This window comes from Haemaphysalis longicornis, unplaced genomic scaffold (assembly GCF_048455015.1).
Source record: "Haemaphysalis longicornis isolate Haplotype H1 unplaced genomic scaffold, Haemaphysalis longicornis Haplotype H1 scaffold_7, whole genome shotgun sequence".
In the NCBI taxonomy this organism is placed as follows: domain Eukaryota; kingdom Metazoa; phylum Arthropoda; class Arachnida; order Ixodida; family Ixodidae; genus Haemaphysalis; species Haemaphysalis longicornis.
Window position 1 is genome coordinate 11,002,700 of NW_027526422.1, and position 16,900 is coordinate 11,019,599.

Consider the following 16,900-nt stretch of genomic DNA (forward strand, 5'->3'; position numbering starts at 1 on the left):
TCCAAATGTCCCACCTTGTAGTAAAAGAAAAAAATATATAGCCCGCCTATCTGCAGCACGCGAGATTGGCAGCCCATTCTCGGTCCCGCACGCTTCGTGATTCAAGAAGCTGCAGCTAGACGTCAGCCTTTAAATTAAACCTCCAATTTTGTATGCGCTATCGGCCGTTCTTCTTGTTTCCATTTTTGGGTGAGTCGAGATTCGGTCATTAATCCGCGTTTTTCCAGCGCGAGAGCCCCAGGATGGCGCCGCACGTGGTAAACTCCCATCTGTCCCGTGTGAAGCCCGTCAGTCAAGGCCGAAGAGTGAAGCAAAGCCGCAACCACATGCAGCGTGTTTTCCGCATTTTGACGCGTCGACGTCACCCCGCGTTGACGAGCGGCCGCGCGCGTCGCCAAAACGCACGGAGACGCGAGTTAACACGCGAACGCCGATGTCTATGCTCGAACGATATCGTCACCGATGCAGCGCCAATAAGCGTCGGAAGGCAGGCGGCAGCGTCCGGGTTTCCTGTCCATTTCATGGTTGGGGGTTCTTCCTTTCAGCAGAAAACAGTCTCTCTTTTACTGCAAAGCAATATGTCTACACCCCCCACCCCAGTTTTCATTCCGGTGTCATCGCTTTACTCGGCGCCGCTCCGAGGCTCCTCCTCACCAACGCTGACGCCTCTTTCGCAACTATTTTAACCCTCGCCTCCACCGATGCCCTTTTGGGAAGTTGCGCAGCTGGCTGCTAGCGGCGGTAGTGCGATATTGCACAAAATAAACAGAAACACTTATGGGCCTACAAAAATGCACTCGCAATCACTACACCCCCTAATATGAAATTTGTGCGCAGCGCGAGCTGCAGTCTTCTCGGCCACGGCGCATTTCTGCTGCGTCTCAGGAAGTGTTCGCGTGATCAGCCAACGTAGTGCGACGTGCGCTACTTTGATGCTACCTCGCAGTGCGCCGCCACCGCCGGCGAACATGTTGCAAATAGTGTTTGAACCTACTGTGCAAATGCCACGTGGTTCAGGTTAGCCCTGCACAAGGGAGCAGCGAGCAATGTGTTGCATATCATGTTTGAACCTCCCGCTCAAACTTCACGTGGTTTGGATTAGCGGAGAATGGAACAGCGCCTGGGGAAAGTGTCAGGGGGAGGGCGCTCCTTGGTGGCGACACATGAAACATGTGTGAGCGAAAGGCAGTGAGAGATGACGCCCTAGCTGGCAGTGAGAGATGACGCCGTAGCTGCACGTGTCATACTCCACTTCACCCTTCACTAGACTCTCCTTTTTCTTTCTTTCGTCGATGCTGCGTTCACTCACTCGGTTACGCGAACATAAACAGCCACCGCTCCCGCGAAGCCCAGGGAACGGCTACCAAGGGCTGCCCCCTAAAACGAACCAAACCCGCCGTCGCCGTTTCCACTCAAATTCGCTTCGCCAAGTAGCTGCGAATCCCTCGCGGACGAGAAGCTTCCCCAGTTGGAACGCTGGCTTGAGCCCACATTTCTTTTTTAGCTTGGAAGGCCTTCCGAGCGACATTTTCGCCGGTGTCTTTCACGCCTAATCATGCGCCATCACCGGTTGCCGGTTTATGCGTGCGCGGTTTGCGGGTAGAAAAAGGGGGGCATGCACGCACAGCTAGGCTTGATGCCGCTACCGATGAAATGCCGGCTGTGCTGGTATTTAGATGCCGAGATTACATGGCTCATTGTGGTTAGTCGGCTGTCCTCCTCAATAGAGTGGTTCGGGTGTGGGTTGACGTGTTATAACAACACCTTACACACACAGTAAGATGCATACGAGGAGGGAGGAAAACGGACAGCCACATGTTTGAACGCGAGAATAGAGCTCAAGGGCTTCCAGGTTTTAAATCGTTAGGGAACGGATGCATGCCGTTCATCTGGAGAAAGAAGGGCAAGAATTGAGGCGTTGGCCCGAACGCAAGCGCGGACACGCGCAAAAACAACGGAAAGTTGCTGACGCCACCGTTACCGCCTTAAGTTCATCTCGTGGAGTAGCGGCGAATCCCTCCCAGATGAATAGCAAATTGCCCGCTTGGAACGCCGGCGTGAGCCAATATCACTTCTTCAGAGTGCTTTCAGGGGATATTTTCGACGGCGTCTGCCACTTCTATGGACACGCACATGCCCGGTTGCCGGTTTATGCGTGCGCAGGTTTGTAATGGAGAATAGTGGGAGCGAGGAGGGGAGGCGTTCACGCGCAGCTATGTGTTTCATGCCCTTACTGATGGATGGTATGTCCATTGTGCTGGTGCTAGATTTAAACGCGGACGTTAAACGGCCCAATGGGACCTTTCCGGAGTCCTTAATGGTAGAGCGGATTTTGTTTGTGCGATTACCGACGCAAAACCCGTATCGTGATCTATGGACGTAAAAAAATTTTACGTTGTTCATTCATTTTGGTTGAAGGACTTCCGATAGCTCCACCGTGACGGACTGCCTGTGCGGAGGCAGGGCTGTAGTTTGTTCAAACTGAGATGACCACTGAGAATCGGCCGGAGAAGGAATGCCACACGAGTTGCCGCTAAGCAGGTAGAAGTGACCGCCTAAAGTAATCTTCCGGCGCCAGGTGGTCACCGCCACGTAACAAGCCCAACAGCAGAAATGTATTTATTGGCGTGGCAAAAACATTTCAGTGCGTCGTACGGAACGTACGAAATTTTCCGGGTTGCCCTTGCCACTTTTTGTGTCCCTATGGGCACGTTATATTATAAAACCTTCCATCGGTTCTAAGTATGGCGTCATCTTCGCAGTGTGTAGTTTGTCTGTTGTGGCATTTTATTGTATCATGAATCTATTTCAACTTACGCAAATTTTGTGCTAACCAACCAGTTTGGAGAATTCCTCGCCGCTTAGACGGCGGTCACATCAGATATTTTAAAAAGGGTCATAAAGACTAAATACATCCTTGGCTGATTAAGAAGACTCTTAAGTCCCAATATCAAGGACACCACACTTCTAAAAAATAATCGGCATACTGAGACAAACCGATGAAAAAGTGACGTCTCACAGGCCACTTTCTGGCCGGGGATTCGTCACGTCACAAGATTTTGCCTTTGCGATTGGCAACCGTCGACCAAAAATACCTTCAAGAAACATGGCTATGCGATTTAAATGGCACCTCTACTTCCCTTCGACCGCATCGATTGCATGCTAACAAGCAGCTAAAGCACTGATAACTGTTTTTAGCTTTTTGGTACTCACTCTATTCAGTCGCTAATGACCTCGTGAAGGTCCAAATTGGGGTTATATCACTTGCGTTTTTTTTCTGCGCAAAGGAACGGTTTTTCTTGAAGGAATGCGGTTTTCCTAGTTACCAAATGCCAGAGCTTTGAAATCAAGCAGGTCTGTGTTTTGTCTTCGTGGTCCCTACAAAGTACTGACGGCACAGTGCGTACATATTGAGGTGTGTGTAATGCCAGCAGTGCGAAGGAGTTCGTTTACAACCACGCGGGCGTCTCCTCGGCGCAGCCTTCGTACTGGGGCTGGTGGTCAGGCGTGGGCGTCACGGAGGAAAACGTGAACGACGTTAAGGAGAACGCGGCCCTGTTCGAGCCGCTGCGCGAACAGAAGCACGCGCCCCTGATCGTCTACAGACTCAGCAAAGTAAGCCCGCTTTAATACCATTACTTTTACAAATACCGCCTATATATATATATATATATATATATATAGAAATAAGGGTTGGTAGTCAAGAAAACCTCGGAAAAGGCAAAGGGGAGAATGCGGTAGTTCATAGAAACAGATGGAGAATTTTTTGAGACCGAAAGAAAGTGGTGAAAAAATGCCGGCCAGGTGGGATCCGAACCCACGACCTCCAGAATACCGGTATGGTGAGAACCACTATGTTACCGGCGGGGCTGTTTCCCCACCACTTTCTCGGGTATTTATGTGAAGGTATTTTTTGTTTCCTGCACTTGGGGGTGGTAGCCAGCGCCACTAGGACTACTCGGGGTGAAGGGGACCTTCTTTTTAACCCCCGAGCCGCGACTCGAGTGTCTACGACATGTCGAGTGGGCGACCAGAGTGGGCGACCAGCGTTGAACCCTCTTAAGCTCCCTATGGCACCAAGACTGCCAGAACAGAGGCCCTCGCTATGCATGTAGCCAATCAGAATAGGAAATGAGTGGCTCGTTGAATTAAGGCATAAATAACGGTTGGCAGTCAAGAAAACTTCGGAAAGCAAAGGGGAGAATGCGGTAGGTCATAGAAACAGATGAAGAATTTTTGAGACAGAAAGTGGTGAAAAACAGGAAACCAAAATACCTTCACATAAATACCAGAGAAAGTGGTGGGGAAAGAGCCCCGCTGGTAGCGTAGCGGTCATCGCACCAGACCGGTTCGTGGGTTCGGATCCCCCCTGGCGGGCATTTTTTCATTGACAGCAAAATCATGTAACTGTACTCTGATTAAGGCAAGTCCCGTTGCCGCTACGTACGTAAACGTGCTTTGTTATTGTTCTTGCTGTGTATTCGACTCTTTACTTATACTATTTCTGCGCGCTTTGTGAGTTTTGATTGATTGATTGTATGGTTTAACGCGCCGACGCAACGCAGGCGATGAGGCGCGCCGTAGTGGAGGGCTCCGGATTAATTTTGACCACCTTGGGATCTTTAACGTGCACCGAAATCTCGAACACACGGGCGTTTTTGCTTTTAGCCTCCATCAGAAAAGCGGCCGCCGCGGCCGGGAATCGAACCCGCGACCTCGTGCTCAGCAGCGGCTTTGTGAGTTTTATCTGCCTCTCTCTCTCTCTCTCTCTCTCTCTCTCTCTATATATATATATATATATATATATATATATATATATATATATATATATATATATATATATATATATATATATATATATATATATATATTTATATATATATATATATATATATATATATATATATATAGCGAATCAGAAAATGGGAAATGAGGGGCTCGTTAAATAAGACAGAAAACAAGGGTTGGCAGTCAAGAAAACCTCGGAAATCAAAGGGGAGGTTGTGGTTGGTCATAGAAAGAGATGAAGAATTTTTTTAGTCAAAAAGAAAGCGGTGAAAAAATGTATGTATATATATATATATATGCTTTGCTTGTGAAATGTGCCTTTCAATGCTTTAGACCACATATGCAAAATACTCAGTACAAACGACTAGAGCAATTTTTTTTACAAAAACATGGAAGGTTGAGGGGGAGGAGAGGCGTTCGGGTGGCTGAAACGGTTTTGCGTGTTCTTGTAATCAGCCATATATTATTTAAATTCACCATGCCAGAAACGTCTTTTGCATATTGTAGTGTGTTTTGAACCACTAAACCAGTTTATATTTCACGCATCGTCCTGCGTGTGTTTAGTCTTGTTAGTTTAGTCCTCAATCACCGCGATTCACTGAAACCCGTACCTTTCGTGCGTCTTAGTTTCTTGCACTGCTTCCGCGTTGCGCAAAAAGCCAACTTCACATCACATGCTGTGCGAACAAAAGAAAGACAGGAAAGGGGGTTGGGGTGAGTAAGTTTTGCAGATGGCTTCGTGGTCGCCCTGGAACGTTCTGGCGGACCCGCTGAGCTCCATCCACATGCATTTTAGAAAAGCCTGTCTGGGTGGTGTGGATCGTTGATTATTTTGCAGCTATGTTTGACCTCTCCGCGCTACATGCGGTGTAAAGTTGACGCTAGTTGCTTTTACTAAAAATTGAGCAGCAAAAATGGTTTAGAGCACTGGGAGGCGAATTTCATCAGCGGAAGACTTGTCTATCGAAGCCCACAGAACAATGACGAAAACTGAGGGCGCATGCTCGGCCCTTACAGAAACAAGGCACATGCGTACTAAGCATAGTGAAATCTACTGAATGGTTGGGAAGTCGAAATCATTATTGACAGCGAAGCTGTTTGAAATGCAAGACTTAATTACGGATTTTGATGGAAAAAAAAACGCTAATGCAAGCTCTCCTGCGCATGCATTATACCGCTTATTTCGGGAAACGCGTGGACTCTTTGCGAATTTTCGACGAAGAACTGCGTGTGGCACCAGGTTTCAATTCTCAGGGAATGATAGCCCTGCTGTGGGTTATGTGCAGAACACTTGGAGGGGCTTGTAAGTATTGGGGTCTTTTGCTAGAGACCGGTAAAGAATTGCCGGAGTAGCAGCTTCGCTGGTACATATGGTTGTGATTCTGCGAGATTGCAACAGTCAGATGCTTTTAAATGTGAAAGCGCGGAATAATCCATTAAGCAAAAAATCCGGAGTCGAGCGCAGGCGTCCGGCATTCGGTGTCTGTAGCAGCAAAACGGCTCCTTAACCTTTCTTTGGCTGCGACGCGTGGCATATACTCGAGGAGCTGTATTGGCCTACGCTTACCCATTTTAAAGCGACGCTGTCTTGCGCTAGTTTCGACCAAAGTTGCGTGCGCCTATCCGATCACGCAAACAAGGAATCGCACTCTGTCGCTCCAGGGATACTCGCTAAACTTTGTACAGCCTTTTTGGCCGACAAGGGCGTAAAACTTTCTTCCATGGCACACGCCTTTAAAAGGTGTTTTGGCGTTGTAAAATCCGGCTAAATTTGGCCTCACTTCTCAGCTCTTAGCCCAGCCTAGAAAGAACATCGGAGAACAAACCAAAAGTGAGCAACACCGGAAGAAGCTAGGTCGACCCTCAGCTCCGCAGTTTCTTTTTTTTTTTTTTTTTGCAACTGAACACTTATTTCACACACCTTAAAACACTACAGAAAACCAAGTGCAGAAAAACTAAGTTTTTCTGCGCTTTTATTTAGTATGTCTCCGTACCAACTTGCCCACTTGTCGGTGCTCCTAAAAAACCAAGTGCGCTGCAGCTGGTCGACCCCCTTTTCTCCACACAAAATAGGTGTAAAGCTACAAATTAGGCTGTAGGAACCTAGGAAAAAGGTCGTAATGACTACCCAACACCTTTATTGCACTTATACTACACCTTTTTTAAGCGATAAGGGTGTATAAAAGTTTAGGGTGTACTGTAAAAAGCTATGTAGCTCTGAATGTAATGTAGATATCTTGCAAAAATTATATTGAAATTTGTCGCCAAGACGACTCCACCATTATGCCGAGTTTCATTCACTTGTCAAAATGGGTTATCTCACAGGGGTGTTGTAAACGTTGCAAAATTCTCGTCTGTTGTCATTACATGGCTGTATACGGAAGGCGTATGGTTACAGAAAAACGGTTGTAACTTTTGTTTTATTGAAACTATCCAAAAACAAATTATCTGATATTTGATATTCTAAGTAAGTTATGTGCATGCGTCTTTAATCGGTAAATATAATGAATCACGATAAATAACTCAATTTACTATCCATCAATACAGCTTCACTGTGGTCTCCCATCTTCACACTAGTGGAAAGGCTCAATTCTTTCCCTATTGACACGGGGTCTAAGCTACTCTTCAAGGTCTAACAGCGTTAGCAGGTATCAGCAATGCTTTCATCGTTGCTTGACGTGTCTTTGGGCTCAGCGTTGAGGTTATCCAACGTTAAGACCAATGAGGGCGATAGCATGCATCTGCAGAAGTGTGTTGGCAAAGCTTACCCCTTGTATTTTCAGTTTAGCGACCATACATAAGTACTTCCTATGTTACACGCCCACAGAGCAGCCAATACACACCCTAAACACCAGCTTAGCAGTCACTTGCGAGCCGGGCTGTTCAGCGCGACAGTGCTACGGAGTCTGAAGCATGTGCATCATTGGCGGCCGCAACCTCGGCAACAGATGGCCGCCTCCACGCCAGCCCAAATACCCCGCTGCGAAACTCGAAAACATTGTGTATGTTGGAGTGGTAATATTGATCACAATTAGGGCGAACACGGGAGCGCGTGTCATTCCGTGCGCTGGAGCCGCCTGTCGGCGTTCCGGATAACTTCGCACGCGCATCACATAGCCTCGTTGCAAACGAACTGCGCATGCGTGCGAACTTACCCGGAACGCCGACAGGCGGCTCCCGCGCGCGGAATGACACGCGCTCCCGTGTTCACCCTAACTGTGAACAAGATAGTGCAGCGAAAACCGACGACGGGCGGAGGAAGAACGTGCGATGCCAGCGTTATGCTTTCTTCCTCTGGCCTTCGCCTGTTCGCCATGTATCACTCCACCCTGAACACGTAAAAACTCGCAAAACCTTTCCATTTCGTTCGAAAATATTACTCTCAGGGCAAAACTTTTAGGAGCATTCTGCGTCGTCCAACTGAATATCAATGCTTTCGGAATCGCAACTTATAAGAGCTGCTCGGGTGTCTTCGGAGTTGTTCTTTTTAGCACGCGGAGTAGCAAGATCCTGCAGCATTCATAACCAACACCAACACCTTCCATATACTCGATATCCGGACGCGTCGCCATACCTCCACAAATCTGCACAAGCCGCCAGTGGGGTTAATGCCAAAGGAACTGAGCTCACTGCAGTGACTGCTTTCACCAACTCCATCGAAACAGCTGAAGAGGTTGCCATCGTTCTTGCCGCCACAACAGGCGAAAAATATTTAACAATTATTACTGACTGCCAAGCCGCTTGCAGGAACTACTTAAAAGGACGCATATCGCAACCCGACTTGAAAATTCTACAAGCGAAACCCCTCCCAGAACTTCAAATAATTTGGACTCCTGTTCACGAATCCCTCGGGGGTAACGAGGTGGCACACGCCGCTCCCCGCGCTCAGTCACACCGGGCGGCCGTTTCCCACGAGGGCCACGAACCCCCATCTGACGCAACAGTTAAGCCAACCCCACTGCAAACATACGCCGAAATAGTCGCCCACTATAGGAACGAGCGTCGCAAATACCCATTCCCCCACCGGAACCTCTCTCGTGATGACGCTACTACCTTCCGGCGACTACAGACTAACTCCTACCCATGCATGCCATGTATCCCACCCTATACCCTGCCACATGCAAATCCTGCCCCCAACCGGGCCCCCTGTACCACATGGTATGGAAGTGCCAGCAATCACCTACCCTTACCCCTAACCCCAACCCTACCTATGAGCAGAGCTGCTGACCAGCTCCGACCTCTCACACCAGCGACGATTGGTGGACAGGGCACGGATGGCCAGCATAGTCCAAGGCATCCCGGACTAAGGAAGCCTTCCACCGGGCGGGTGACCTAACATCAGCACCTCAACTCAAATAATTTAAGTTTTTTCATCATCGTAATTTAAGTGGGGTGCACTTTAGTGGCTTGGCCGGCTTATCGTCGTACCTCGTCCGGGATTACGGCATCACGCACACAAAAAGAAACTTCCAAAGATAACCGTTCCCCCTGATCTGGATCGAACCCGGGACCCCCGTGTTACGAAGCTGATGTCTATCCCATTGCACCACAGAGGCACGCGTTACTCATATGCGAAGTGTCGGGGGTGATCTTTGCGTTGCCCCTTTCCACGGAGGCTGCCGTTGCTAGGCCGCGAATAAGTACACAATAATATAAAATACGGGAAACATGAATGTACGCATTAATCACCACGAATTAATAAAAGCTCAATCCAGTGTCCCTTTTTAGGCCAATTCAGGGGCTGCGGCGCCATCTATTGACTACTTTGGGTACCAACGCAAGGCTGATAATGAAACTAGACAAGAGAGCGCATCACAGCCCTTCTGGTGAATCACTGCTTAGCACTTCGACTTTAACGTTGAGTGGAACTGCTGTAATTTTTTTTCTCACGCTTCTTTTTCAACTTTTTGCAGCTTATTGATCCTCCATTATTGAAGAGCCACATCATTCAGGACGTCACAATAAAGTGTTTTATGGACAGTATCACAGTTATCCTTGGAAGAAACGGCTGTGGCAAATCTGTATTGATTCGGATGCTTGCAGGTACGTGCAGGGAAGTCGCTTCCTGTCTTGAAGTCCTGGACCTTTGTACGTGTGCTTGTGTGCATGCCTCTGTGTGTGTGTGGGGGGGGGGGGGGGGGAGGGTAGGTTTCGGTAAGTGGGAAACCTAATTGATTTACAACATGTGGTCTGTATATAATCAAGGATTTAAGAAAATGCATTACATTTCACCATTTTGTTAATTGTCATTCAGAGGGCAACAAACCCAAAACAACTTGTACTCTGCGAAAAGTGTGAAGCGCTTATAGAGCAACGGTATCTCATTCGCTGACTTAGTGACTAACAAATGACTGTGAGTTCAAGGTTTAGTCGCTGTCCCGAATCCTTGCCAACTGTGATTAGCGCAGTCAAAGATTGTGGACAAAAATTGGTGACGCAATGATCAGACACGCCTATAATGATGACGATTAATTTGTGCATTTACTTTCAATACATCAGGCATTTTAGATTTAGGGACGTTGACATAATTGGTCATCGTCTGCCATGATTTGTGCCTTTTGCCTAACATGAAGAATGTAAGCTACACTTATTTTCTCGTTAATATACAACACAAAGAGCACATTTGACTAGTCTAGCCTCTTGTACACGAAGGGTTACGGGGCAGCAAACTGCCCCACACAGCAGCTTGCGAGGTTGTCACCCCAGTAGAATTGACCCCCACCCCCCTGCAGGGTCAAAACAGCAAACAAAAGAGAGTAGACACAGGCTTGACACCCTCAACTGATAAAAAGATGACAACCTATTACAAACTCAGCAGGTTTAAATTACGAATTACCCACCACACGCTTAGCTCTGCACAGGCCTGCAGACAATTACAATCCAATACCCACCCGAACCTGGCGGCCCATAGTCATTTTCATCCAGAAATATTCTTAGATAAATGCAAACACTACGGTTAGCGCGCAGACCTCCAGCACTTATGTAGAAATTCCAGAAGAAACCACCGAACAAGACAGACGCCTCTACCCCAATAGACACCAAGCACATAGAGCGCCTGGAGACACTGCTGCGCAGCTCCGAACCCACATGTCCAAATACGCCTTGTCCAGGTGGCCGAAGAAGCCGCCAGGAACCAAAATATCCTGCAACACAGCAGAGTGGGCCCCGAGCTCACTACTTCTGGCCAAAACAGTTTTCTCTCTCTCTCAACAAACAACCAGCTTGTCTATCAATACGTCCAAACTTCGGATTGTAATTTAAAAATTAAATTTCTATCAAGTGTCCCTTCAACCCTCCCGGCCCTGGCGGTGTCAACTGACGTCATCACAAAAAACTTCCTCTAGCACACAGAGAACGAAACCAAAACTGCTAGTTTTCTGGGAAATTGTTCTTCAACGCTGCCTGTTCTTCAATGATGCCTATTGCAATAGATATCATCGTTGTTGTATTTTAGCGGAGCTGGAAGCTATAAAGAAGCAGCAGCTCCGGCCAAGACAAAATTCCGATATTGAGCCTAAATCGGATGCCCTAGTTTTATTCCCGACCTTGTAAATCTATTAATACGTACACAACGAAAATCATTTTTGTTTGTAGGCTCATGTGGTCATAAAGTTCAAGAAAACATGCGAAGCTGGTGTAGCTGATCAACAGAAAATTTTTATTGCCAGATGTACTAATTAATTGCCTCGTTAATAAAACAGTGAATACTTGCACTTCGAGCTCTACTTTTTGGTTTCTGGGCTTATGGTGCCCTGGAAATTAAGAAGGCACGCAGGAAACATTGTTTTGATAAAATAAGAAAAAAATCAGGGCTGAAAAGGTTGGGTCATGTAGGAGGATTTTTGTAGGTGTATGTGTGATAATGCCGAGAACAGACAGAGAATTCAGTGCGACGGAATGCTTTTTCTGGGCACGGGCACTAATTTCGCAACAATTAATTCATTTTCTCACCCCAACCCATTAATCTGCCTCCTTGGGAAACTAATTCCAGATGTGGTAAGCCTATGCGACTGGCTGGCTTAGCCAAAGCATTATCGTTTTCGACAGTGTGGTCGGGCATCCAGAGCAAAACCTCGCATACTTATAGTGCACATGATAGTGCATGTATTTTGCTTTCTTGCAGAATAAGCGACTGGTTTGATCTGTTTACTAACGCTTCTTCAAAAATTTTTCCACCTTATCCGCTGTTCCCTCCCACCCTCTTTTCGCTGAAGGTGCCATAAAGCCATCATCTGGGACAGCATTTTTTGACGGCATGGACATGCGTACCAATTTATCGAAAGTGAGGGCGAATCTCGGATACTGCCCCCAATACACCACGTTGATACCGTACTTGACAGTTGAAGAGAATTTGGCGTTTTTAGCTGTGGTGAGTGCTATCATATTTCTTGTCAAGGGGAACAACAAGGTGACCCCTTTCGGTATATTGGCATGAGTAAAACGGAAGTAATTTCCCCTCTCACGGCCCGTTCTGCATTTAGTATATAGAGTTGCGCATCGGCAGCTAAGGCACGCATGGAACCTACACATTGGCTTATTGCGCTAGTCGTGCAGGCTATAAAAAATTAAAGCCGTTATGCTCAACGTGAATGCCGTCGGAAGTGCAGACCAGCAATTTGCCATAATGGGCTGCAGCGCCGTTTTGCGTTCACTGCTACCACCCAATGCAATTCAAATTTTCCGCCTTCGCAGTGCTCGCGCACTGCCTGAAACATTGCCAGATGGAGTTTTGTTCTTTTTGTGCTTGCTTTTCCGCCTGCACGTGCCGGAGTTGATCTGACACTTTTTTTTCGCTTACTGTAGTAAAACCAACCCAACGAGCGTTCCGAACCAAATGAACGCGGGCGCTGCCGGTTAATTACAAGTATTTTGCCTGAAATTTGCCTGCAGTTTTCTCTGTGCTAAACAACGGGGAGTCTATGACAAGCGCCAGCGGTTCACGAGTTTCAAACGGTTATGACTATATAAACCGCTTGGTTTTCGAAGCCTCTGCGGGACGCCCTACGACGGGTACGCCGGGTTCTACTTGGGCCCGTTATCTCGCTGCGCCGTCCGATTCCGGTAGTCGCTTGACATCGAGCGTTACAGGGAGCTAGGACGACATGGCGAGCCCCTAAAGTCTCTACATTTCATATAAATCAACTAGCTACGGCTACTTCTATTTCCAAATTTTCGATCGTTTCTTTAATAATCCAAAATTTCGTACGGGACAAGCTCTAATCCTTCATTTATAATTGTGGCCAATCTAGTTTCTGTCATGGTGTTTAAGAAACATTATTTTGTTTCTGAGCATTTTTGACCGGTGGCGAATAGATTTATCAATTTTCTAAGGTGCTCTGGTATAAAATGTCTTAAATCGAGGCGAATATGAAAATCTGGAAAATACCGCCTTCAAACATGGGATCGAATTTCAAATACTCCTTCGAAGCATTTCCGCATTTTTCAAAATATCCACAGGGAAGGGGGGGGGGGGTACTTTTAGGTCGCAAAAAACGCGAAAGAAAAAAAAATCACGCCATATCCACGGAATGAATGATGATAAGTGGAGCGAAGCTCGAGAGGGGCAGATCATCGGTAACCGTAACTCTCCCGTGAAAGTTCGCCCATTACATCATTAAGAAAGACGTAAGACTGTGTGCGTACATTGTACAAATCAACTTTTATTTTCGGAGTCAATGCTCCCAGGCCCAGACCTGGTGAAAGACCCCGCGCCATCGAGGACTACCCCGCACCTTCACCACAATTTGTCACGTAGGATGGGACACAACGGTAAAGAAAGAACTTTTATTTAGGGCGAACTTGTGCCCGAACAAGACGAGAGGAAACGAGCAAAGGTCCTTGCGTCTCGTTCGATCTCCGAGAACGACTGCCTGCGTTCGTGGCGTGATCTCTTGCGTGATCTCCCCCTCGCAGTGCACGTGCGCTCGCGCCTCCGTTGGCGAACACAGACAAGCTCGCGCTCCCGGTGCCGAGTTTGCGCTGCCGGTTGCAGCCGGTTCTTGCGCGTGCAACGCGGCCCACTTTGCGACATCTCCGAAAGCATGCGGCGGTCACGTACCACGAGACACAAGGGATGGACAGACCCATGACTTAAGGAGCTTCGCCCTTAAAATGGCCACGTATCTGCACCTTCTCGTTGCAAATGTCGACGCAAGACGATAGTCGACTGGCGCCCATGGCAAATCAATGCATCCCTTCTTATCCCCCTCAACTCTCATGCTGTTCCTCTCCCGTCTCGCCCCTACCAAGATAACATGCGAAAGTTTCGCTCAAGCCAATTTAAATTTACCGCGTTCCACTGCTCCAAGTCAGATGCCTCAATGCCAGCGCTTCCGCACGGCGGAGACGCGCGTGAAACTAGGCAACCGACTACAACGTTTAAAGAACCACGTTGCCCTACTACACGAGCGTTCCAACCGGAATGCGGAATGTCTAGTGGAACCTTTCGTTGCTGCTGCCGTTTCATTTTTTTAGAATTCCGCCAGGTAGCGCGGGCAACAGCAGGCGACGGTTTTCTGCAGTTGATGTTGTATTTGATTTGCTATCGCAAAAAGCAAGCACTCGTAATTTTTTTAATAAAGGAACACCGCAAATATTACTCATGTATTGATTTTCTGCCTTATATTTGTGTAACGTCTTGTTCTTGTTCAACAATCTTGACAAGTATGAACATTATAACCGGACTTAGACGTTTAGATTTAGGTGTGAGTATATAAGACTACTGCGCAGCATGTGGCCGGCTGGCTGAATCGAGTGACAGACACAGAAAGACCGAAATTTTCCCGTTCAAGTAGCCCAACAAAGGCTATCGTCTTTTGCCAGCTGTGTACAAGGCATGATTCATTCTGACTCTGCATTAAAAGGAATACAGGGATGGAAGGAAGGAGGGAAGAAGGAGAAAAAGAAAGACAGAAGGAAAGAAGGAAAGAAAGAAAGAAAGAAAGAAAGAAAGGGATGAAGGAAGGAAAGAGAGCGGAGTAAGGAAAAGAAGAAGGGAAGGAAGGCATGGAGGAAGGAATAGAGGGAGGGAGGGCAGGAGGAAGTAAGACAGGAAAGGGGAAGGAAGGAAGGAAGAGAGGGAATGAGGAAGTTTGGGCGGAAAGAAGGGAGGGAGGAAAGTAAGGAAGGAAACAGGAAGGAAGGAAGGAAGGAAGTTGAAAAATAAGTCTATTAAACAGAATCCGTTCGTGTCATAGTGTCACATTATAATGGGATATCGTCATCATATCTAACCCGGAAACGTCTCGCAGTCAGCTACTCGCGCTTTACACTATTTAATGCTGTTATAAAACTTTTTTGCAACGCCTGTTGCAGGATTTGCGTCTATGTTGTGTTTTTTTTTCTCACAAATTGTATGCTTTTACGCTCCGTTAAACGGCCACAAGTGTTCATGTACGGTCGAAAAGTGATCACTTTGTACTTTGACATATGTTTAACGTGTTTATATTCTTTGTTACGATGTTCGTGTCTTACATTTATGCTTTGTATTGTTTTACGTTTTCAAATGCCCCCTTTACTCTATGCCCCTCTTGGGGCCTGTAAGGTTTCTATGAATAAATAAATAAATAAACCGATCACAAAATGATTGATTGATTGATTGATTGATTGATTGATTGATTGATTGATTGATTGATTGATTGATTCATTGATTGATTGATTCATTGATTGATTGATTGATTGATTCATTGATTGATTGATTCATTCATTCATTGTAGGCGACGCAACGCAGGCGATGAGGCGCGCCGTAGTGGCGGGCTCCAGACTAATTTTGACCACCTTGGAGTCTTTAACGTACGCCGAAATCTCGAATACACGGGTGTTTTCGCTTTTCGGATCCATTAGAAAAGCGGCCGCCGCGGCCGGGAATCGAACCCGTGTCCTCGTGCTCAGCAGCACAACGCCTTAGCCACTGAGCCATCGCGGCGTGTGAACGATCACAAACTGCAATTAAGAGAAGTTTTTTGTGTGAATTTATGTCCCTGCCGCTCATGTTTTTCGATGTGGCTAGTGTCTCCATTTTCTTCTCTTTTTTTGCAGGCGCCAGGAACAAAAATAACACCATATTGCAGCAACCGCGCATTCTCCTGCTCGGAAGCGTAATGCTTTCGCCCTTCTATTACATGTCGCACAAGAAAATGGGAATCTGAGTTTGCGAAAAAATCTTCTGTGAAGCAAATTTTCGCCAGCGCAATTATTACGTAGTGGGGATTTAAATTGCTGCAACACTTACATTGAAGCCTTAGTTCCTCGCCTAAGGTTCACGAACTATGGTTGCTCCTGTATATAAACATAAGTGTATTTAAGTCTCACGTCGGGACCTACCTAGTTGTATTCGAGCTGTTACAGGCAGAGCTCGATTACTCCAGGTACAAACCCAGAAACCAGCTCGTTCCTCCTAGCGTCGATTTGACCTTCAAGCTCAGCCAAGGGCAAGCCAGCACCCGGCGTGCTTGCGCAGTGAAAGCGCCGCATCACTCGTTCGTTCCAAGGGGAGCTTTGCGAAGAGGGGAATATGGAAAATTAGTAAGGGCGCATGCCTTCAGAAAGTGATATAAGGAGGCTCAGGCGCAATGTGCGTTCGCGCCTGCAGCATATAGCGAGCACCGTCTGTGTTTGGGCTTGTGTGAGCGTTCTCTGCGCGCTGTCGGTGCGAATACGGAGCTGTCGCACGACAAACTTTGTTTAGCCGCGTTAAGTGATGACGATATTTTCTTGACCTGGCTACCCATGTACAGTGTTTTTACATAACGCCGAAAAAAACTGGCGCAGCTTGCACTGGTGGTGCGAGGCCGGAGAAAACAGCAGAGCTGGCTTTTGTCGGAGAGCCGGCTGTTACACCTCGCACGGATTCCCTAACTTTCCTCTGGAAGTTCTTCATGACTGGAAGGCCCGGAACGTTTTGTCGGCAGTTTTTTACATCTATCCCGAAGTGGACCACGCTTGCACGCGCTAGAACCCACGGAAGCCAGGTTCGCGAACTCCGCGTCTGTAGCGCGAACCCGGCATCTGCGCTCCTCATTTCAGGGGAGAACGCACGCGACCTGGCGCGGAGAACAGCACGCAATAGATCACGCCACGAACGCTGAGCGGAGTGTTCTCGAAATCCAAGCTG

At 47.4% G+C, this 16,900-nt stretch overlaps 1 protein-coding gene across 3 annotated transcripts in view; it reads left to right on the top strand.

The window, feature by feature from the left end:
• LOC144147013 (phospholipid-transporting ATPase ABCA3-like) overlaps positions 1-16,900 on the top strand; it is a 127,389-nt gene that overhangs the window by 44,731 nt on the left and 65,758 nt on the right. For 2 of the 3 annotated variants that reach the window (XM_077679019.1, XM_077679020.1), the window contains exons 7-9: positions 3,481-3,615; positions 9,702-9,831; positions 12,003-12,157. In XM_077679019.1, coding sequence (XP_077535145.1) covers positions 3,481-3,615; positions 9,702-9,831; positions 12,003-12,157 — 420 coding nt within the window. The remainder of the gene's footprint in view (positions 1-3,480; positions 3,616-9,701; positions 9,832-12,002; positions 12,158-16,900) is intronic. The other variant, XM_077679021.1, reaches the window with a different exon arrangement.